The 24,690-nt window shown below is 36.9% G+C and overlaps 1 protein-coding gene across 4 annotated transcripts in view; it reads left to right on the top strand.

The window, feature by feature from the left end:
- Positions 1-24,690, top strand: part of LOC306876282 (CREB-regulated transcription coactivator 3-like) — a 53,819-nt gene that overhangs the window by 18,893 nt on the left and 10,236 nt on the right. For 2 of the 4 annotated variants that reach the window (XM_079427318.1, XM_079427319.1), the window contains exons 5-10: positions 13,181-13,243; positions 13,831-13,934; positions 22,509-22,547; positions 22,983-23,068; positions 24,084-24,133; positions 24,234-24,451. In XM_079427318.1, the coding sequence (XP_079283444.1) occupies positions 13,181-13,243; positions 13,831-13,934; positions 22,509-22,547; positions 22,983-23,068; positions 24,084-24,133; positions 24,234-24,451 (560 nt within the window). The remainder of the gene's footprint in view (positions 1-13,180; positions 13,244-13,830; positions 13,935-22,508; positions 22,548-22,982; positions 23,069-24,083; positions 24,134-24,233; positions 24,452-24,690) is intronic. The other 2 variants (XM_079427320.1, XM_079427321.1) reach the window with 1 other exon arrangement.

Raw genomic sequence — 24,690 nt, 5'->3', positions numbered from 1 at the left:
GCACGTCTTTTTGTCTTTCTCGAATCTGAAGGAGATTATAAATCCTTTCTCTGACCATAAATGCACGCACGTTTGCTCTTCACAAATGTCGCTCTTCTCGGTTCAGCCCCGGTGAGGCATAACCATTGGACGGTTTTCCTCATTTGTTTACCGAGGAGTGAATAGCAGCCAGTAATAAAAGGCTTAAGGAAGCTTCTCCTCATCATAGTTGTGTTTTGAATGCAGGCTTGGCCGGCAGCCAGTATGCCTTCTTACCTGGCCTCCATGTTGACTCGTCAACTTGTCAAACTTTCAGAGTCCACGCCCTGTGGCATTGTTTACACCTGAAAACTGGTTGGCCTGATCAGCTTTAGCACAGCCTTCTGTTCCCACTGTGGCGAAACGCTGCTGTGACAGCCATATGCCATAGAGCGGCTCACATACGACACTACACATGAGGTCCAGGGCTTTATCTTATTTACTATATTGCTTTTAGTTTGAAATGCGAAATTAAATTACACTTCGAACATTGATGAATAATAGTTTGGAATAATTAAGATTTTGTAATGTTTTTGAAAGACGTCTCTTAGGCTCACCAAGGCTGCATGTCTTGTAATTAATTGCAAATACATTTATTGTGAAAAAAGAAGTAATTTATTCCTGTGATGGCAATGCTGAATGAATGATGGCACAGTCTTCAGTATCAAATGATCCTTCAGAAATCATTCTGATATGCTGATTTGGACTCAAGAATTCTTTCTTATTGTTATTAATGTTAAAAACTATTTTTGCTGCTTACTATTTTTGTGGAAATCGTGATATACCATTCAAAAGTTTGAGGCAAGCACGATTTAAAAAAAGAAAAGAAAAATAAAATATAGCTGCAAGCAGCGATGACGGGCCCAAGCCGTCAGCATACGCCACCCCGGTGGCATCGATAAAACGGTGCCCAGCGAGCACACACATCACAGTAACCCTCTGGCAGTTTGGTTTTAAGGGATACGGCAATTAAAGAGTTAATCCAAACCATCAACTCTGTGAAACACACACACACACAGAACAACATATAAAACTTTAAATTCTGTGAAAATATATTTTTCATTGGTAGTTCATGTTAGTTAATGCATTTACTAATGCTAACAAATGAGAAATTATTATAGTTACCAAAAGGTTTTAATGATTTATAAGAATTTTTTAATGATTTATTTTTCCATTAACTAACATGAATAATTTTTTCTAACACAAATGAATAAAGTAAAAAATATATTGTTAATATTTAATGTTATTTGTGAATTAACCAATGTTAAAAAACATTATTTAACTGTTGTTAGTTAACATCATTAATAAATATATACCATTTAATGTTGATCAAAATCAATTCCAAAATGTGTTAATATATTTTTAAATTTTAAAGTTTTATTTTTTGAACATGACTATTTTTCTAACATTAAAAAGATTAATAAATGCTTTAAAAAAATTGTTCTTTGTTAGTTCATACTATCATGGAAGAATTAACATGCTGTAAAAATATATTTTTCATTGTTAGTTCACGTTAATTAATGCATTTCCTAATGTTAAGAAATGAGACCTTATGATAAAGTGTTATCAAAATCTTTAATGATTTATAAGCATTTTTTTAAGATTTTAAAAAACAGACCCTCTCTCTCTCTTTCTCTCTCTCACCCAGCTCCTCAATCCACACAGTCACTCACACAGTCACTCACAGCCCACCCCACCCCACCCCTCACTCAGATGCATTGAAACAGCTCTCTGATAGTTTTTAAATTTTCTCCTCTGCATAGTGTATTGCAAATTCATGAAATTAATCACATATCCTCAGACTGTATTGTTCTGTGTATGTAATTTTTTATGAAGTGGTTGGAAGCTGTTCTTAAAAGATAAAAAAAAAAAAAAAAGTTTTCTCTTTTTTACTGTAACTTTAATAAATTGCCATTAAATCATCGTTCAAGATATCCTAAATCCGTCCGCAATTTAGCATCTTCAGTATTTTGGCATCATGAGAAAAAATGTTTGGTGTGATTTCCGTGTTTTTGCTTTGAGGAGTATGAATTTGTTTACAGCCCTTTAAAAAAAAAAAAAAAAAAAAAACATTAAAAAAAAAATAGCCGATTTCCTGTTGGTCGTAGCTAATGACTGTAAATTAGAAAGTTGTCCGGCTTAATATGAACAATTTATGTACCGAGTTTGGTGTCTGTAGCTATCATTATATATATAATCATTAATAATTATATACCATTTAATGTTGATCAATATTAATTCCAAAATGTGTTAATATATTATTAAATTTTAAAGTTTATCTTTTGAACATGATTATTTTTCTAACATTAAAAAGATTAATAAATGCTTTTAAAAAAATTGTTCTTTGTTAGTTCATACTATCATGGAAGAATTAACATGCTGTAAAAATATATTTTTCATTGTTAGTTCACGTTAATTAATGCATTTCCTAATGTTAAGAATTGAGACCTTATTATAAAGTGTTATCAAAATCTTTAATGATTTATAAGCATTTTTTAAAGATTTAAAAAAACAGACCCTCTCTCTCTCTCTTTCTCTCTCTCACCCACTGGCTCAATCCACACAGTCACTCACACAGTCACTCACAGCCCACCCCACCCCCACCCCTCACTCAGATGCAGTGACAGGAGCTCTCACTCAGAAGCAGTATATCAACTCTCTGATAGTTTTTTAATTTTCTCCTCTGCATAGTGTATTGTAAATTCATGAAATTAATCACATATCCTCACACTGTATTGTTCTGTGTATGTAATTTTTTATGAAGTGTTTGGAAGCTGCTCTTAAAAGATAAAAAAAAAAAAAAATCTATTTTTTACTGTAACTTTAATAAATTGCCATTAAATCATCGTTCAAGATATCCTAAATCCGTCCGCAATTTAGCATCTTCAGTATTTTGGCATCATGATAAAAAATGTTTGGTGTGATTTCCGTGTTTCTGCTTGGAGGAGTATTAATTTGTTTACAGCCCGTTTTTTTAAAAAACCCACATTAAAATAAATATAGCCGACTTCCTGTTGGTCGTAGCTAATGACTGTAAATTAGAAAGTTGTCCGGATTAATAAGAACAATTTATGTACCGAGTTTGGTGTCTGTAGCTAAAACTAACCCCCCCATTTTTGACAAAAGGTGGCGCTATAGAGTGCCTCTTCCACGCCCGTTTATGAGCTTTTTCCAGTGTCTAACTATCATTAATACTGATATGTGTGTTGAGTTTCATGACATTCTAAACATGTTATCTGCCTCAAAATCACCAGAAACGAATTTTCAACTTTGACACGTTGCCATGGTAACATAATTTTAGATATCAATATTCCTTTCACAGTTTTACATCGGCCGTGTTTTGACATTATTCTGGTGAAGTTTGAAGCAAATCGAGTAAAAATAAGATGCTGAATTCAAAGCATTTTGAAAACGACACACTTCCTGCAGCCAGTTGGTGGCGCTATAACTTTCAGTCATAATAGTCACATCTATCCGATCGGCATCATACAACGAACAAATCACTGAAGTTTGATCTGCATCATACAATGTATGTGGACGTTATTACGCATTTCCTGGGTCTCATTTTTCGCCATAACTTCATCGCCTCGCCACGGGCAAACCGTTCGACATATCAAAAATATCTTCGCAATTTAGCGTCCCCAATGTCTTGAGATCATGTTCACCGAGTTTGGTGGCAATCGTATGGAAATCCTCAGAGGAGTATATCAAATTCCAGAGCATGCGCTTTTTAAACAGCCCTGAATAGCCGACTTCCTGTTGGGCGGAGCCTAAGACATGCTGCGTGAAAGTTGTTCAGCTCAATGAGTTCTATATGTGTACCGAGTTTCATATGAATACGTGCAAGTATGTGTGAGCTATACATCAAGCTTTCTGACAATTTTGCAGGGGGCGCCGTAGAGCCCCTGTGCCACGCCCGGGTCCCAGCCTCAGCGGCGTCCTAATGGCCGCAGGTTCCAATGTGTGTGCCAATTTTCAAGAGTTTTCGGGCACGTTAAGGCCCCCAAAAGTACCCGGATAGTCGAAATAAAAAATAATAAAAAAAAAAAATAAAAAAAAAAATATAGCTGCAAGCAGCGATGACGGGCCCAAGCCGTCAGCATACGCCACCCCCGGTGGCATCGATAAAACGGTGCCCAGCGAGCACACGCATCACAGTAACCCTCTGGCAGTTTGGTTTTAAGGGATACGGCAATTAAAGGGTTAATCCAAACCATCAACTCTGTGAAACACACACACACACAGAACAACATATAAAACTTTAAATTCTGTGAAAATATATTTTTCATTGGTAGTTCATGTTAGTTAATGCATTTACAAATGCTAACAAATGAGAAATTATTATAGTTACCAAAGGTTTTAATGATTTATAAGCATTTTTTAATGATTTATTTTTCCATTAACTAACATTAATAATTTTTTCTAACACAAATGAATAAAGTAAAAAATATATTGTTAATATTTAATGTTATTTGTGAATTAACCAATGTTAAAAAACAACATTATTTAACTGTTGTTAATTTACATCATTAATAAATATATACCATTTAATGTTGATCAAAATCAATTCCAAAATGTGTTAATATATTATTACATTTTAATGTTTTATCTTTTGAACATGACTATTTTTCTAATATTACAAATATTTTGTTCATTGTTAGTTCATTGTAAGTTCATACTATCAATGAAGAATTAACATGCTGTAAAAAATATATTTTTCATTGTTAGTTCATGTTAATTAATGCCTTCCCTACTGTTAACAAATGAGACTTAATTATAAAGTGTTATCAAAACCTTTAATGCTTTATAAGCATTTTTTAAGGATTTTATTGAGATGTTTAAACAGACCCCCTCTCTCTCTCTCTCCCCCTCCACACTCACTGAACTCACACAGTCAGTCACCCACCCAGTCACCCACCGCACACATTAGAAGCACAGAGACAGGAGATCTCTGATAGTTTTAAAATGTTCTCCTCCGCATAGTGTATTGTAAATTCATGAATTAATCACATATCCTCAGACTGTCTTGTTCTGTGTATGTAATTTTTTATGAAGTGTTTGGAAGCTGCTCTTAAAAGAAAAAAAAAAAAAAGTTTTCTCTTTTTTACTGTAACTTTAATAAATTGCCATTAAAACGCAGTTCAAGATATCCTAAATCTGTCTGCAATTAGCATCTTCAGTATTTTGGCATCGTGAGAAAAAATATTTGGTGTGATTTCCGTGTTTCTGATTGGAGGAGTATGAATTTGTTTACAGCGCGTTTAAAAAAAAAAAAACCCACATTAAAATAAATATAGCCGACTTCCTGTTGGTCGTAGCTAATGACTGTAAATTAGAAAGTTGTCCGGATTAATAAGAACAATTTATGTACCGAGTTTGGTGTCTGTAGCTATCATTATATATATATATATATAAAATCATTAATAATTATATACCATTTAATATTGATCAATATTAATTCCAAAATGTGTTAATATATTATTAAATTTTAAAGTTTATCTTTTGAACATGACTATTTTTCTAACATTAAAAAGATTAATAAATGCTTTAAAAAAAATTGTTCTTTGTTAGTTCATACTATCATGGAAGAATTAACATGCTGTAAAAATATATTTTTCATTGTTAGTTCAGTTAATTAATGCATTTCCTAATGTTAAGAAATGAGACCTTATTATAAAGTGTTATAAAAATCTTTAATGATTTATAAGCATTTTTTTAAGATTTTAAAAAACAGACCCTCTCTCTCTCTTTCTCTCTCTCACCCACTGCCTCAATCCACACAGTCACTGACAGCCCACCCCACCCCCACCCCTCAATCAGAGGCAGACTGGCAGGAGCTCTCACTCAGCAGTTTAATAACTCTCTGATAGTTTTTTAATTTTCTGCTCTCCATAGTGTATTGTAAATTCATGAAATTAATCACATATCCTCAGACTGTATTGTTATGTGCATGTAATTTTTTATGAAGTGTTTGGAAGCTGCTCTTAAAAGATAAAAAAAAAAAAAAAATCTATTTTTTACAGTAACTTTAATAAATTGCCATTAAATCATCGTTCAAGATATCCTAAATCCGTCCGCAATTTAGCATCTTCAGTATTTTGGCATCATGATAAAAAATGTTTGGTGTGATTTACGTGTTTCTGTTTGGAGGAGTATGAATTTGTTTACAGCCTGTTTTAAAAAAAAACCCACTTTAAAATAAATATAGCCGACTTCCTGTTGGTCGTAGCTAATGACTGTAAATTAGAAAGTTGTCCGGATTAATAAGAACAATTTATGTACCGAGTTTGGTGTCTGTAGCTAAAAGTAACCCCCTCATTTTTGACAAAAGGTGGCGCTATAGAGTGCCTCTTCCACGCCCGTTTATGAGCTTTTTCCAGTGTCTAACTATCATTAATACTCATATGTGTGTTGAGTTTCATGACATTCTAAACATGTTATCTGCCTCAAAATCACCAGAAACGAATTTTCAACTTTGACACGTTGCCATGGCAACATAATTTTAGATATCAATATTCCCTTCACAGTTTTACATCGGCCGTGTTTTGACATTATTCTGGTGAAGTTTGAAGCAAATCGAGTAAAAATAAGATGCTGAATTCAAAGCATTTTGAAAATGACACACTTCCTGCAGCCAGTTGGTGGCGCTATAACTTTCAGTCATAATAGTCACATCTATCCGATCGGCATCATACAACGAACAAACCACTGAAGTTTGATCTACATCATACAATGTATGTGGACGTTATTAGGCATTTCCTGGGTCTCATTTTTCGCCATAACTTCATCGCCTCGCCACGGGCAAACCGTTCGACATATCAAAAATATCTTCGCAATTTAGCGTCCCCAATGTCTTGAGATCATGTTCACCGAGTTTGGTGGCAATCGTATGGAAATCCTCAGAGGAGTATATCAAATTCCAGAGCATGCGCTTTTTAAACAGCCCTGAATAGCCGACTTCCTGTTGGGCGGAGCCTAAGACATGCAGCGTGAAAGTTGTTCGGCTCAATGAGTTCTATATGTGTACCGAGTTTCATATGAATACGTGCAAGTATGTGTGAGCTATACATCAAGCTTTCTGACAATCTTCCAGGGGGCGCCGTAGAGCCCCTGTGCCACGCCCGGGTCCCAGCGTCTGTGGCGTCCTAATGGCCGCAGGTTCCAATGTGCGTGCCAATTTTCAAGAGTTTTCGGGCACGTTAAGGCCCCCAAAAGTACCCGGATAGTCGAAATAAAAAATAATAAAAAAAATAATAATCCTTAGAAGAACAATAGGGCCCTGCGCCTTACTGGCTTGGGCCCTAATAATAATCCTTAGGGGAACAATAGGGCCCTGCGCCTTACTGGCTTGGGCCCTAATGAATGCATTTATTCAGCAAGGATGCGTTAAATTGATCAAAAGTGACAGTGAAGACATTTGTAATGTTTGAAAAGATTCCATTTAAAAAATAAATGCTGAAAATGTTCTTATGAACCTTTTATTCATCAAAAAATGTTTTCACAGCAATATTAAGCAGTATTTTTTAACATTGAAAAGAACAATTATTATACTATTATTACTATTATTATTAATAACTTGGCATCAATAATAATTTATAATAACTGAGCAACAAAGCAGCATATTAGAATGATTTCTGAAGCAGCATGTGACACTGACGACTGGATACATTGCTGTTGGCTTTGACATTACAGGATTAAATTATATTTTATAATATATTCAAATAGAATTAATTCTTTTATTATCATTATTTTCTCTCCCAATAATTTTTTTTTTTTTTATAATATGAAGCTAGTCTTAGCCACTATTAGCCAGCTGTTTTTGACGATTCATTAATTAACACCAGTTTAAGAATACCTGTTTGAGCAGATGATGTGTGTCCCGAAGAAGGCTGTTTTTGCTGAAACGCGTAGATCTACTTTTAATTATTTTGTAATGATTTAAGCCCAGTACATTAAAGACTTTTTATCTTACCACGTGTGTGCCTTGGAAGTATTTCGTCTATATAATTACAATTAAAATGTATTTTAAAAGTATAATATTTCACAACATCTCTGTTTTTTCAGTATTTGTCATCAAGTAAATGCAGACTTGGTTGGCATAAACATTAAAGAAACATTAAACATTTCAAAAAGACTAAAAATCATGGTTATTCCAAACTTTAGTAGTGTAGTTGTTGTGTACAGAAGCAGAGATGGGGGTAGCAGACAAGTGGAGTTTAGCTGAATATATGATCTTAGGCAAACTTTTAGAGCTTCGTTATAAATGCATAAACAGTGAGCGGTTCACTCTACTTCAAGGGCCGTCTCTGAGGCATCGTATGAATTATGAAACAAAGGTTTCAGAGGATCAAGCACAGTTAGATCTTTACCACTACAATGTGTATTTCAGAAATGTTTTGCAATGCTTTCCTGTTAAACCTTTTTAATTAAATCCAGTTTTCTTCTCTTCTTCAGGAGTGTTGTCAATATTTGTTCAATTGTGTCCTGGTGAAGCATGAATACTAACCACAGCATTTCTCTCTGATTCTAACCGTCTCTTTTTCTTCCTCAAGGATGAATGTTCAGCTATTCCTCAAATCTCTTCTCAGTGTAAACAGCACTAACTAAACCTGCCAGATCTTTCGCTAGCTACCCCTCAGAGCCGCTCTCCTCCTCCCCCAGAACAGATCGTGAGCTCAGCGTGTTTGTAAGCCTCCCTCTTTGCTCTGGACCAGATTAGCATTCGCTAATGATGACCGTGGTCCATGTTTTGGTTTGGTTTTTGTTTTATTCCGCTGTGCCCATTTGACCTTGCAGATATGTGTGATTGAATTGTGGGTCTGCTGCTGTGTCTTTTTTTCTTTTGGGATCTTGTGCTTTAATATCATCTCACGTGAATAAACGAAGAGCTGAACAGATGTTTTCTGTCTGTGTGGACATTAGAGGTTAAGCTAGATTTAGGAGTCAGAGAGCAATCGCAAATGATTTTTGGTATTTTTTAATGATGCTGGTGGTGTTTGTGAAGTCTGCCGTTTGTTGTCTGACAGTGTGACACGTCACAGAAAATCTGCAGATTTATTAGTGTTTGGTTTGTGCAGTTGTAAAATGGCTCAAGGGACGTCTGCTTGGATGTTTGTGATGCTTTAACGCATGTAAAGAAAAGGCATAAGGAACTAGTTACTGCTTTGCTCAAGGGAGAAATCAAGGCCAGTTGGCAACAAATCGGCGATTATGGATTTAGGGGCAGTGTTCATGAAGGTTCAGTGGGACTTTCCATGAAAAGAGTATAAAGTAGGGCCTTAAAATGATTGATTTTCTTTTTTTCTTCTCCGTGTTAGTAGTGAATGTTATGTTTAACATTCAGAAGATGTATATGAGCATTATATTCTGAGGTTTGCAACAAAATGAAAGCTTTTCAATCAGATAGATAATTTAAAAAAATATAAATAAATTTGCATAAAAAGCTTGTGTAACAGCGTTGCAAATTTAGCCTAAATTAATATCACTCAGTAGCATCTAGCTAGTTTGGGACCAAATGTTGGTTTATAGTTATTGATAAAACATGCTTTATTTTACATGAATGAAAGGGAATTTGTTTTCTTTTCTTTTTTTCTTAATAATTTGGTAACGGGGCTAAATGACTTTCACAGTTTTTCATGATTTATTGAATAAGGATTAAGGATAATGAATTTAAAAATATTTTTTATACCCAAAACGTATTTTAGAACTTGGCATAAAAAAAAAAATCCAGAAAACACACTTAAATCAGGCTTCCTGATGCATGCAGTTTTGGCTGTGGGAAATTTTGGCATTTTCTTTTTTTTGTAATTGAGGAAAATCATCCAAGGAGTACATTTAAATATTGAAACACTTAAATGTTACATTTTTGGTAGATTAAATGGTATTTGTTGAGTAGAAAACATTTTAATTATTAACAGTGTTTCTTTTAGTGTTATAAAGGTCTTAATTCATCCTAAAAAACATCTAAAAACCTCATAAATCGGAGCAGACAGTCTTAAAGTCATAAAGTCATGGTATTAAGTGCACTGTAAAAAACATTAATAGTTTTGTTTTCTAATACAAATAAACTTCTGAACATTCTTAAATCAAGATACATTTATTCTAGATATAAAATGAGATATATATTTTGTAAAATGAATTAAAACGTAATGGAGATTTGTTGGAAGTATTTCTAAACTTTGAAGTGTTGCTAATACAATACATTCACATTTAGAGACCATATTTACGTATTGTGTTCCATTCAAGTTATTCCTTAAATTTTCTTTACTTGGTCTCAGAAAGGTCTTAATGAAAATTTACCTAGCTTTTGAAAGCTATTGTAGTATTAAATACTGAGTAAATGAGCACTGGGTGCTAGTATGAGTAGTCCGTAGGGGATTGTTCTTGGTTCTCTAATGGTTTAGGAGTGCAGCAGAGGATGATCGTCCTGCTTTACTGGAGTCTCATCCTAATGTATGCCCTGGAGGAACTGTTTACAGCTCTCTCAACACATCTGTGATGCATTACCTACCGCAGCACACACTGGGTAAGGGTTAATGAGCTGAAAAGGGCGTCAACGCAGCTCCTTAACCCCTTCTGTCCGTTCACCACACAACTTGTGCAACCAGTGCAGATTTCTGTTGCTTATTCACACAATAACCTGGTGTATGGGTGGCGGATGTGTTTTGAGTCCAGTTCACAGGGCTTAACATTTACCACCAGAAAAGGAAATGTGAGTGGACTGAGGTAGTATGTTGCCAATAAAAAGATGTTGTTGGCATTGAAATGATCGAGAGAAAGAGCGACTGATATCGTAACATGTTTTGGAGACTTTTAACGTCCATTCCTTTCAACATTTTTCTTTGACTATTTTTTACCACAAAATATTCTCATGTGGATTTGTGACCCTTACAGTACTAACATATAATGTGGTGTACAATCTGAATGTCAGTGTTTTAGTGTGCCCCAGTGCACAGTTGCGTCCGTAGGGACAACAGTGCTACTATGATACTTTCAGACTCAGCTCTCCCTGGGGTGCAGCTGTCCCTCTGGTGTCTGGGTAAACAGGGCTGGTTCTGAATCCTAGGCAACATCCATACGTTTCCCTGTGGAGCTCAGCTGGACTGGGCCAGGATCACGGGTCAGCACTGTCCTCTTAGTCCCACGCTCTCCCATCCTGGAAGAGCCTCTGCTCTTCCCAGACGAGACTTCCTCAGGGAGGTTTTCTAGAAAGGCATTCGTCCTCACTCAAGTGTGATTCAATAGCGATAAGCTTTCATTGAAGAATCTCTCTGTTTTTGGTGGTCAGCCATGCCAGTTTAAAAACATCTGTTTTTCACGTTGTCTTTGACCACAGGTCAGCTTTAAATAACAATCTGTTTATGAATCCTTTTCTAGCAACTTTTACCAAGACCAGCTTTTGTTAGGAGTCTGTATAATGTTATACTGCTAGAAACTGCCTTTAAGCTCTACTACACTTAAATCTTTATTTATTTGAGTGACATATTGTATAAAATGCCCATTCATTTAGATTACACAGTTTTAAAGGGATAGATCAACCATATGTTGGTAACCAAACAGTTACTGGTTGCCATTGCCTGCCATAGTGCTTTTTATCCATACTATGGTCAACTGTTACCAACATTTTTCAAAATATCTTCATGTTCAACAGAAGAAAAATTCATAAAAGTTTGAATATCATGAGGGTATGGAAGCCCGTTTCCACCACTGAAAAAAAAAGGTAACTTTTTTTCTCGCAATTTATATCCCACAACTTTTCCTCACAAATTCTGACTTAACTTGCAGTTGTGAGTTCACCCGTATATCACACAATAATGAGAAAAAGGTCATAAATCATAAAAAAAATGCATTTTGAAAATCTGATTTTAGACTTAAAATCCAGTTGTACAATTAGTAAATAATAAACTAATAAACATTTATGCTTAACTGACAATGCATCATAAGTTTATTTGTTTGTAAAAACAGTGCAATTCAAAATGGACAGAAATTGTATATGCAGTTGAAATATTAAATATCTTTCCATCATGGGTGTTTGACAGGCACTGACTTTAGTGCTCCATATTGCATGTGCAGCTAAGCCTTAATACACTTCAAAACGCGGTGCAGACCAGCTTTACAGGAAAATGTGAAGGAAGGCCATTTTCTGTTGTTACAAGGAGTATCTTTTCTTTTCCCGCACTGGCTGCAGTGTATTGGTGGAGCATTACATCACTCTAGTGTGGTCTGGCATACTGGAGTCCTCTCCTTCAGTAGAGCGGCTACAGGAAATCTGTTTATTATTTCTCTTTATTGTCCTAGTGATAGGAATATGTTAACCCTCTTAGTGGGAACCAGCTTCCCTGTTCTGGCATACAGCAGCGTGCACAGGCTACATCTGCTGTGATGCTTGTGCATCTACACTGCATGTGCACATGGATCATTATACACCCATGTCTAGTTTTGTGCTCTTGCCACACTTGCCATATGTTATTAATCGCCGTGAGTAATGGCACAGCTAAAAACACCTAGGGACACCAAAATGGTATGAATGAATGGTTTGAATGGTAGTTTTATTTAATTAGATAGTAGTTAACAGTACATTATGTGTGTTCTCTGACCCATGACCCTGCTGTTGAAAGCACCATGCTTTACCCTAGCAACCACATAGCAATGCCCAGGCGTCATGAAAGCAAGTTCCACAGTCAAGTTCTGGTCGCATTTTCTTTAGAAATAGTCTCTGAATTGCGTGGCTGTCACAAAGATTAAGGTTTTTATTCTTGTCGATTGCATTTGTGGCCAGTAAGATGTATTTGTTTATTTGGTTGAGTCTATATTCTGATTTCCTGTGTTGTTGCTCTGCTGAGGCGTTGCCTGCATGCTTCTTTTGGTTCATTAACCATTGAAGATATTATAGCACTTTTGTTTGCTCTCAGACGTGGTAGCTCCAATCTAATTGAAGCAGTAAATCAGTGCTGCACAGTATTAGGCTAACCTGGGGGAATAGGCTCTGATTTCTATGGCTCTGTTTATGTTTTCTTGAAGGTGTCACAGAGGAATTTCCACCCTGCTCGCTGTCTTCTCTCTTTGTCTCTCTCGCTTGCTCATCCTGCTGTACTAACCCCTGAGCCAGGGCTACAGGCTCAGTACAGTAGTGATTAACACGAGACTGTTTCCATTTCTAAAGGGAACAACTGCCATGGACCGAAGAGAAACGACCTGGATTTAGATTAATTTCACAGCTTAACAGGTGACCTTTGACTTTCAAGTTTCCCTCTCAAAGATCTCTCTGGACCTGTCTCTTGTTTTTTCTTTTAGTCATCCCCTGCAGATCTCCTTTTATCAGCTTGTTATCCGTAGATTTGATTAAAACTGTTTCTTGATCAAGTCTTCATACAAACAGAATGATTTCAAGCCAATCACAGATGCTGTTTCAGTACTCAGCCGGCTAATCTAAGTAGACTAATATGTAACTGTACCAAACTAATCCAAACCAGGGATCATTATTTCTACTAATGTTTTTTTTTTTCCCGTTTACCTCACTCATTATTGGGATGTAGAGTGACAATAACCTTGAACTTTTGCTCCACAAATATTATTTTTTATTTTTTTTTCCATCACTTGAGAATGGTTTAAATGTCAGACCTGATAAAGCAGAGTGAAGCACTGGAGTACAGTAAGGTGCTCTTGAGAGTGCTCTCTTCATGTGTAGTTGCTTTGATGAAGGCAGTGAGCGAGGGCAAAGGGTCATGTTGGTATGACTCTGCTCAGCAGTTTTTTCGGTGGCTCACTGACCGAGCTGTTTTCCTCCTTTCTTCCTCTCTCCTTCTGCCACAGAACAAACTCTGACTCAGCTCTGCACACTAGCGCCATGAGCCCAAACCCACAGGATCCTTTTGGCAAGAACCAGCAGATGGGCAGAGGACCTCCTCAGCGAAACGGTGAGCACGGATTCCTTCCCAACCATACTGTAGTTTTAAAAAGCCGTTGTTATTGCATGGCATAACAATACGGTTGAAACAGAAATGCAGGGGGTCAAATGGATTGTACAATGTCAGACATAGATGGCAAATCAATGATTTATACCAGACCCAAATCAAACGGTTCCACCCGTAGTGCAGCGTGTTTGCACGACACAGCTGGGGCTCACTGTCATGTTGTTTGTCTAGTTGTCTTGGTTATAAACACAGGCATTTCAGATGGTATGCTAAAAAGGGCTGACAATCAGCCCGTCCATTGTGCTGTTAAAGTATGTTCCCTCTACCATTATTTTTCTGATTTCTAGAGCTCTTGAAAACAAATTAATGTACAGCCCCATGAGCTTTATAGATACAATAGTCTGGCTCATACTCTACTATAACACACGTAGCCAGAGTTCACAGACACATTATGTCATAGGGTGGGATGATCAGTGTTTCATCATTACAATAGTGAAAATTTGGCGGAAAAAATTATGTATTGTCCTTTTATTTCATGACATTGCATCAGCACTTCAGGTCCTTGTCAATATATTTTGCATTCATTAATATAATTTCCTTCAGATTGAGTAATAAAAACTGGGTATGGGTGTGTGTTTTGAGGTTTATGATCTGGTTGTGTATTACTGATGTTTGTTAGATATAAACCTTGCTTTGCAGATTGTTACATCACATCCCTTTCTAGTATTCCCTTTCACATGAAAGCTTTACAGGATTTACATGGTCATGACGTGAAGAGTTTATGTAACATTACACAGACAGACTCTATTACAGTAATCTCATGCCAACACATACACAACTGTTCAAAAGTTTGGGGTCAGTAAGATTCTTTCTTTCTTTCTTTCTTTCTTTCTTTCTTTCTTTCTTTCTTTCTTTCTTTCTTTCTTTCTTTATTAATAGAATAAATGAATACTCTTATTCAGCAAGGATTCATTAAAGGGGTAATGAACTGCCTTTGATGTTTTTATTTTGTACTGTTCTCTGAGGTCCATTTATAATGTTATCAAGATTTTTACATCAAAAAACATCATTTAGAAGCAATAGACCATTTTCTGTCCTGTTTTGACCCCCCTCATCAGAACGCTCTGTTTGAGGCTTGACAGATTGTAAACTCTGAAGTAAAAGCCCACTGCTATTATTGGCTAACAGTTGTGTATGTTTGACAGCGTACATCCTACACAGATGGATGCTGTTGTGTTTTAGGTCAAAAACGCATAAATACTCAGTATACATCAATTGAACTATAATAACAGACAAACCAATAGTGACCACATAATAAAAACAGTTACTCTCACTTGTGTGTTGCGACATTACTGTCTGATACAATATAGTCGACAGCATCGTCTTTTAGTTGAAAATCCTGCATCAAATTGTGCCTTGTTTATAAACAAATTCACGGTAAAATGAAGTAAACAAAGGACCAAGTTCTTACTGATGCGGTAAGAACTGATGTTTTCTACAACTTGGCACTGCACAGTGTTTTGTTGTCTTTGGTGCCATCTTCATCATTTAGACCTGTGTTTGCGTCTTGTTATGTACACTACATGTGGAAATCTGTGGGCGGGGCTAAACAGGCAGCGATGTAGAAGCAGGTGTTATGAATGAATTGGAAGCATCATCTTCTGCAGAGGTGGGGTTTAGCCACACTATTTTGTCATAAAGTGGCACATTCCACAACCTGTTTTGGCATAATGGCTTCAATATAAGCTGATTTTAGACTAACGTGGAAGTTTTGAGTTCTGAAATTTACAGGTTGTTTTATAGAACAGTGATCTTTTTGTATGTCAAAAGGACTGCAAGCTAAGCATTTAAAAACTCACACTACATACTAATGGTGTGCTTTGAATGAATAGGGCTGTAGAGATAATGTAGTAATCTCACATGAAACGGAGTAGAGGCTTAAACGGTATTTGATATGTCATCACGGACTGCCAAGGCCATTTACATTTTCTTTGCAAATCTGCTGGGGGATTTTTATAACTCTGGGAGGAGTCCATTATTTTCTCTTAATCAACAATGTCACAAAAATGTAACTTGTATTGAACCTGTGATGTTCTGTTTTGTTATTCTCTCTTTTGTGTTCACTCTGTTTATCACTTGCCTCTCACAAATTGATTTGCAAGCATTTAGGCTTGAGTTTGCAGCTCATCTGCACTGCATATCCAAGATAAAAGCATCTTTGTGTATTATATCTTTCAAAAACTACATGTTTTTGTACGCGAACGCGCAACCTTTCAAAGTATACTCCATTTGAAGTTGTACGCGAACGCAGGCGGCCGGCGCGCGCGCACTAGAAAGCTTCAACCATGTTCAGTGTCTGCTCTATTTTTCCCCATTAAGTCATGACTGATAAACCAAAGCTGAGCTGTCTCATACCCTCTCACTCACAAGCGCTTGTCAATGTGAGCGTCTGTTGTTGCAGTCTCAGCTATTTTGATGTCCGTCTCTTTTCAACTCAAACAACGGCCATGAACATGTGGAAAAACTGATTACTGTTAAATAACTTGTGCGCATGTGCGTCCCTACACTCGTGATCCCATTTGCGACTGAAAACTACTGCGTGCGACTATGAACAAATATTTAGGAGCACCAGTGGACTGACCCGATCAGCATGTTTGTGTTTGTGCTGAGGGAGCTTTAAAGGTATCTAACCTACTTATGTGTTTTTGCAGGTTGAGTAATGCATCACATAACAAAAGTAGTGTAGTGCATGAATCTCTTATTTACACCGTGTCAGGAGCTTTGTTGATTATAATGGACTTTTGTGAGATCGCGATGAACTAAGATGTGGGACAGCTTTTAATGATTATTAAGGGAGTTTGCAAATGTTATATTGATTTAATACAACAGTTCATTAAACAAGAAGTTAATATTAAATGACTTATATTGTCTGACTACAACACTATTGCCTTATTTTTGCTCTATTTCATCAACAAAAATAGTTTCTAACAAAGTCCCAGCACATCTCCATTCAAACACATCGGTGTTTCGTTTATGAATGAACTGCGTTTTTAAACGAATCTAGTGAGTCAATGATTCAATTACCCATTCATAAAGACAGTCTACTTCATTCCTGAATGAATCATCCGTTCGAACGAATCAATTTAATGAATGATTCAGTGATAAAATCAGTGACATACCGCCACCTACTGGTGGTTTTAATTTAATTTAAGTATCTTTTCTGTTATTTAAATCATTTACCCCCGGTTTCACAGACAAGGTTTAAGATTAGTCCCAGACTAAAATGTAATTCTGATCTGTTTCAACTGAAATAAACTTGCACTGATTGATCTTAAAACATATCAGTGCCTTTTGTTTTGTCTCAAGATGCACACCAGTAAGGCATGTTAATAAAAAGTACTTAAATGTCCTAATTGAACTATGGCCTAATCCTGGCTTAGTCTAAGCCCTGTCTGTGAAACCGGGCCTTAATATTTCTACATTCAAAATTGTATATTTAAAACATTAACCTCAACATGAATTTATGAATTTAATTGCACTTATGCAACCTCTGAGCCTCATTAAACATCTGATGATACACCTACAAGCCACTTGTGTGTTCTTCTGTGCCCCCTCTGTAGTACACATTTATTCCTTAAATACTGATTTCATTTGATTGGTATCTTATTCTACTTGTTTTTATTCAGGTGTTTTAATTAGAAATTATAAAAAGCTTATTAATATATATTATTTTTTTAATTTGACATAAAAGATAACATACTTTTAATAAAGTTAGAAAAATGCCATTACAAAGCTAAAAACTAAATTCCCTGTAAATCATTTTAATGAGTCAAATATCACCTCGTAATGGGAAGGTTAATTTTTGATCAGAATTTTTGATTATTGATTTGACACGCTCCTAAAAAGAAAAGGAAGCGTAGAGCTCTGATTGTATATAAAATTGCGGGCATCAGGGTGTATGCCTGGCATTGAAACTGCTTTTGAAAGCACGATCGTTTTTTAGTTTCACTTTCGAGATTCGCGATCGCATGTACTGTTTATACTATGGAGCGACAGTACTTACCACACATTTTACAAGATCAGATGTTTGTCAGTGGTCCTGAGGATCTGCAAACCATTTGTCATCGTCCCGCCAAAACAGTCACTGATATTTAATGCTGTTGAATGTTTTGTTTACACTTTATCAGAACTACCTCCTATCTACTGAATAGCAAGATGTTAAAACTTTTTTGTGTTTAAAGAAAACTTATCAAAAAAGGTCACATAATTGTATGTTATGTTACGTTATGTTAAGTTACATATTCACTTTTTACTATGGCTGGGCCTGCCATCTTGTCTTTTTGGCTTGTTGTTTCTGATTGCACTTTAAACCCAAGGGGGAAATCCAGATTAAATCCCAGAAGGTTTTTTTCTTAGGCCATATCGTCCAGCCCTAGAATGAAGATGTGGAGCAACTATGATGATCACATGTACACCGAGATATGGAGTACTATAACTCAGAGAATGGCTGTGGCCCAGGGCAGTTGACAGCTTCACTTAAGGACATGGCAGACAGCAGGCATTTAATATCTGTCTGGCAGCTCATCCAAATTATGCACACAGTTGACTGTGTGGAGGTGTGCAGTGAGGCTCATGTAATGTGAACAAGTACAAACCAGCCTCTCACATGGGACAAAAATTTGTTTCGTTCTTACTATCACAGTAGTTTCATCCCAAACCTGCCAGCCAACTCAACTGTGTGATGCAACTGTGCTATTCATGTGTTGATCTCCTGAAAGCATCGTATCGTAACTGTGTGCCACGTTCAACCGCTTGACTCTGACCCTACTGGGATTTATGATGTGACACCAGCTATAATAAGAACTGCTGTTTTTAGTGCTGTTTTTTTTTATTTGCTGCAAGATGTTGCTGTTTTTTGGGAGCTTGCTATATGGGTAATTCTAGATAAATGTATTTGTAGATAATGTACTTTAACAAACTTTGGTGTTTTTTTTAAGTACTTTTGCACGTCAAGATAAAACGTGACAAAACTCTGGACTCAGGCCAATGTTTTTCTGTTCTAGTTGTCTTTTCCCGTCAGTTATGGCATTGAATGAGTCTCTCAGTGAGGGGGAAATTAGGTGTCGCCGTACTTTTTGTTTGATTCATTGTGCATCGCAGTTGGGCGTCTGAGACGCTTTGCTGAAGCGGTGGAGCTGGTTGATCTGGCTCTGGGCCCACACTGTATCGGTTCTGGGCCAGCATCGACAGAGGAAGCAGAAAGGAGGTTTGTTTTCCACAGGATCTCTGTGGTGCACACAAAACAATGCCTCTCCATTGATTCATTTTGCACTTGTGGTCACAGATTTCTCCCGATATACTTTTTTTTTTTTGTCCTCTCTTTTTTTCTCCTCTTAATGGGGTGTTCCTTAAAGAGACAGTGGACACTAAGAAGCCATTTTCATTTTCAAACCCCTGTGGAGTTTGTGCCCCCAGTCTTCAGTGGGTGGAGTGAGGGTGCACTCTGATGACTCATTTCAATGAATCAAATGTTTGTGAGAAGACTGAACTGAACTCTTGAAGCTTAAAGACATGTTCAAACGTTTCTGGTCAGTGAGCGTTATTGTTTGTTTGCTTGTTTTGAACGAAATCAATGCTTTTATTTAATTTATTAAAATGCTTTTATAAAAAAGTGATCGTAAATACATTAATAATTTCTGTTTCAAATAAATGATTTTGAGCTTTTGAAACTTGAACTTCCTATTCATCAAAGAATCCTGAAAAAATGTATTGTTTGCAGAAAAAATATTAAGCAGTACAACTGTTTGCAGCATTGACAATAATGAGAAATGTTTCTTGAGCAGCAAATCAGCATATTAAAATGATTTCTGAAGGATCATGTGACACTGAGGACTAGAGTAACGGCTGCTGAAAATTTAGTTTTGCCATCACAAGAATAGATTATTTTAAAAATATATTGAAATAGAAAATAAATGTTTTATTTTAAATTTAATATTTCATAATATTCATTTGAAAATGCTTGATGAGCATGAGACTTACAAATAAAAACTTTAAAACATTTTTTCAAGCCCTAACTTTTCAGCAGTTTCTTGCTACTTTGCTGGAGGCTGTTTCTTTTTCACTCAAGGCATCAGATGAGAGTGAAGGTTTTGTGTGAAAGATCAAGGAATAATTAATTACTGTTAATGCTCAAGGCTTGATTCATTTGAGAAGTGGATATTAGATATGTGATCAATTTCGTCTGGTTTGTGTAAAAGATTGAGGTCAAAATATTTTAGTGATGCTTGCTAATATGTTGTGTTATATCATCAGAGAGCCAGTTAACTATATTGAAAAGTGATATTTTTTATGGCATAATCCAAATATACAACAGAGAAACAAAATAAGAAACACAGGGAGAAAAAGGGGAGGGGTTTGTTTATGTTCATTTGTTTTTTCACAAACCTATCAGTGACATCAGGATTTTTCTGGCGCTTATACATTGTATTTCATTGGGCTTCCTTGACCTCACTGATATTTGATGTGCTTTTAGGTGCTTTTCCCATCTAATTTTCATTTAACTTCAATTTGTTATACTATGTTACTTTTAGTATGAGATGTATTTGCATGTTTGTTTTGCATCTTTGAATTTGTGGAGGTTCTGGTTTGAGCCATGCCTTTGTGATTCCCTTCGAGTCACTTCGAGTTATTCTGAAAGTATATTGTTCTGCTATTTCTTAATAATTGATTTACCAACAATAATATTCTCAGGGCATATGATTACGTTTATTTGTGTAATGACTTCATCCCTGTCGTCTTCTTTAGACTCATAAAATGAGATTGTGATGGTGCATATTTTCACCACAGTTAATCAAATCAAATCAAATCACTTTTATTGTCACATCACCACAGCACATGTGCCTTCGTGAGTGAAATTCTTGAGAGCGTGCTCCAGACAGTGCAGAAACAATTTACATATAGACATTACCATACATACGTACAGACTTATACAGATGACAATGTGTAATATACACATACATATACTCAGTACACACAGTGTACTATTAGACAGACATACAGTTACCGATACACATTATACACAGTATGTAGTACACATTCTACGTTATATACACACAGTAATATGCGAAGATGCAGCAGATTATATATAAACCGGGTGTGCAAATGTCATGGATGTGCATTGGATGGTATCCAGTGCTGGCAAAAAGATTGTTGTATTTGTGCAGTAGTGTACTGGTAGTCCAGTTTGAACTGTGTGGAATTAAAGTGCAGTGCGTGGTATATTGTAAAGTGGGAGTGTGCTGTAGGGTGTATTAGTTTTGATTGTTCATTAGCCTGATAGCCTGAGGAAAAAAGCTATCCCTCAGTCGGCTAGTGCGGGATCGGATGCTGCGGAGACGTCTTCCTGAGGGCAGCAGAGAGAGCAGTCTGTGGGACGGGTGGCTGGAGTCACTGATGATCCTCCGGGCTTTCTTTATACACCGCCTGGTGTAGATGTCCTGGAGGGAGGGAAGCTCACCTCCAACAATGTGACGGGCAGTTCCCACAACCCTTTGCAGAGCTTTGCGGTTGCCAGCAGTGCTGTTTCCAAACCAGGCGGTGATGCAGCCTGTCAGGATGCTCTCCACAGTGCAGGTGTCGAATGATCTGAGGATGCTGGGGCTCATTCCAAACTTCCTCAGCCGTCTCAGGAAGAAGAGGCGTTGGTGTGTCTTCTTCAGCACTGCATCTGTGTGAGCGGACCATGTGAGATCCTCAGTGATGTGAACACAGAGGAATTTGAAGCTGTTTACTCGCTCCACAGGTGTCATGTCGATGGTGATGGGTGTGTGTTCTCTGCTCTGTCTCCTGAAATCCACCACCAGCTCCTTGGTCTTATCGATGTTGAGTGAGAGGTGGTTCTCTTGACACCATTTAGTCAGGGTTCTCACCTCCTCTCTGTAGGCCGTCTCATCGTTGTCAGTGATCAGGCCTATCACCGTTGTGTCGTCTGCAAATTTGACGATGACGTTGGAGCTGTGTGTTGCTGTACAGTCATGTGTGTACAGGGAGTACAGGAGTGGGCTGAGGACGCAGCCCTGAGGAGCACCAGTGTTGAGGGTCAGCGGGGATGAAGTGTTGCACCTTAGTTACACCAGTTACACCTTAGACTAGGTTTTGTGGATCAAGAGATAATTACTTTCAGTGCTTTAGACTAATTAATTTGTAAAGTGGATATTAGACACATGATTTCAGGATCTGTTTTATGTAAAAGCTTGCAATTAAAGTGTTAATCATGCCATGTCACATGATGTGTTAATATGGTGTCTGTTACGTCAACAGTGGTCCACTTAGCTATTTTAATGCTAATACACTGAAAGACATGTGACATGGATCAGTGCCCAAGTGCACATGCTCTCAATGTTTTTTTTGTTTTTTTATCCCATTCCTTCAAATGTTTTCTGTCCTCCTCTACTGTCCTGGGCCTGAAAAGCAAACAGCAAATGAATGGGTGGAAAAATGACATGTGAATGCAAAACGATTAACTGCTCTTTGATCTAATTGGCCTTTCTCTTTCTCTCTGTGTTTGTGGTCATACAGCCAGCATGAATGAAGCAGAGGTGGACAGTGTTGGAGATGGTAAGAGTGCTGTCATGCTTGTTGACTCTCTATCATGTGTTCAGTTCACCAAAAAAAGATTGACCCGTTTAATGACATCATCAGCCCTCACAGTAATCCGCTGTGGTTTGCTGTAGTGGGCTGATGGATGGTGTTGTGGAACAGTTGGTGTCCCCTGCTGGCGGTCCCACTCAGATTACCTGTCTCTCATATACAGTAGTTTACATTAAGATAACCTAATAAATCTCCCTTTTTTGGGTGAGTTGTGCGATGCAGATGGACTGTTTATTTTATTTTTACTTTTTTTTTTTTTTTTTTTTTGGTTATTTAGTTGATTGTTTTTTAGTTGTTTGTTGACAACATGAAATTAGTGCCCTAACTGTGCAATGTGAATAGACAGAATGCTAACCGGGATGATTTGAATTATTTAATGAGACTGTCATTTTTCATCTGCAGTGTTCTCATTTCCTGCTGTCCCTAATGAGGAGAATCTGCTCGGAGTGAATAAGCCAATGCCCAAACAGTTATGGGAGGCCAAAAAGGTGAGAACATGGGGAATAGGGATGTTAAATGCAAAATTGAAATGTCTTTTTGCAGTATCTGTAGTAGTGAGTTAACAACACAATTCAGTTGTGACCAAAGAAATAAAAAAAAAAAAGTAATATCAAAATATCAGATGTGTAACTGTATAAAGGCAGCCTAATAGACCTCTTACTGGCCATTATTACTAACAAAATAAAGACCTGTGTTCAATAGCATCTTAGTTTTTGATTTGACTATGATTGTGTACTGAAATTGAGTTAAAATCTTTTGGTTATGCTTTATGTATTGTATTTGAAGTTGCATTTATTTGTTCACCTTTAACCCAGTAATATCACTGATGTTTTGTTTGTATTTATTAGTCTGTTCAATGTTTTGTGCTTCCAAATTTGTCCCATAAGCCAATATACAGTATTATGCCTGCCTTTTATTCAGTCATTGCATAACTTTGATCGCGTTGAGAAAGTAATAATATTAAAAGTCGGCTTGTAAAAGAATTTGCTATTGTTTTTCTTCCCTATTATAACATATATATTCAAGTACAAAATCTTCTCAACCAAGTAAAATATGTTGGTTGGAATTATTGTCCATCAGGAATTGATTGGATCGTTGTCGTTTGTTAATTACTGCAATAATTGTTTGAGAGTGATTGAAGCTTGGATACGTTATTACTCAGCCTTCGCATCAGTATACACGTCATCAGAGAAGAGATGTGATTGTAAAGAGAGAGGCATGTTAATCTTTTAACAGGGTACTTTTTTTTTCTTTCTCTTTGAAAAACTAATGTTGTGTGCGGATACTGCAACATTCCATAAACACAGGAATTGTCAGTTTTGATTTTATGGTGACTTTAACAGAATCTTTGTGCTGTTGATTACAGATTTTTTTTTTATTGATTTAAGTATGATACCGTTTTGTCTTACTAGCTAGAGTACTAAGTGATTGTCTGTAGATAGCAGGCTGTTAAATGTATCTCTGTGAGTGTGGATGTGTAATACACATGTTGCCTGGTTGCAGGTGCAGTCTCTATCCTCCCGGCCAAAGTCCTGTGAAGTGCCTGGAATCAAGTAAGTCAAGAGAAATTTGTGTGTGAGTGTGCATGTTTATTGGTTGCTTACTAGATATTTGCTGTACATTTTTACATTGTCCCTCTCTGTTTCTCTGCAGTATATTCCCATCTCCAGAGCAGAACGCAGGTTTGTCTCACTACCAGGGCATGTTAAACACTGGCGGGTCTCTTCCTGACCTCAGTAACCTGCACTTCCCCTCTCCACTGCCCACTCCGCTGGACCCCGACGAGGCTGGATATCCCAACCTGAGCGGAGGCAGCAGCACCGGTAACCTTCCCGCAGCCATGATGCATCTGGGCATTGGAAACTCACAAGGTCAGTGGATTTACTATATGGGGCATAAAACAGACACATTAATACTTGTACTGGTTTTCACACATGCGTAATCTCATTCACGCACAGTCTAAGACTAAAAAGAGCTTTTGTTTGTGACCAAATCGTTATTCAAGGAGGCTCGTTTGCTGTTAAAGCATCTCCTGGCTTCAGAAGAGCTTGGCTGAACACTCTGGTCTTTGTTTAACGGCACACTGTAGGCTTACACTGTAGGCGCTTTC

Source organism: Barbus barbus (genome assembly GCF_936440315.1).
Source record: "Barbus barbus genome assembly, chromosome: 1".
Classification (NCBI taxonomy): domain Eukaryota; kingdom Metazoa; phylum Chordata; class Actinopteri; order Cypriniformes; family Cyprinidae; genus Barbus; species Barbus barbus.
Note: the sequence above shows the minus strand (reverse complement) of the source record. Positions and strands in the feature narration are given on the sequence as shown.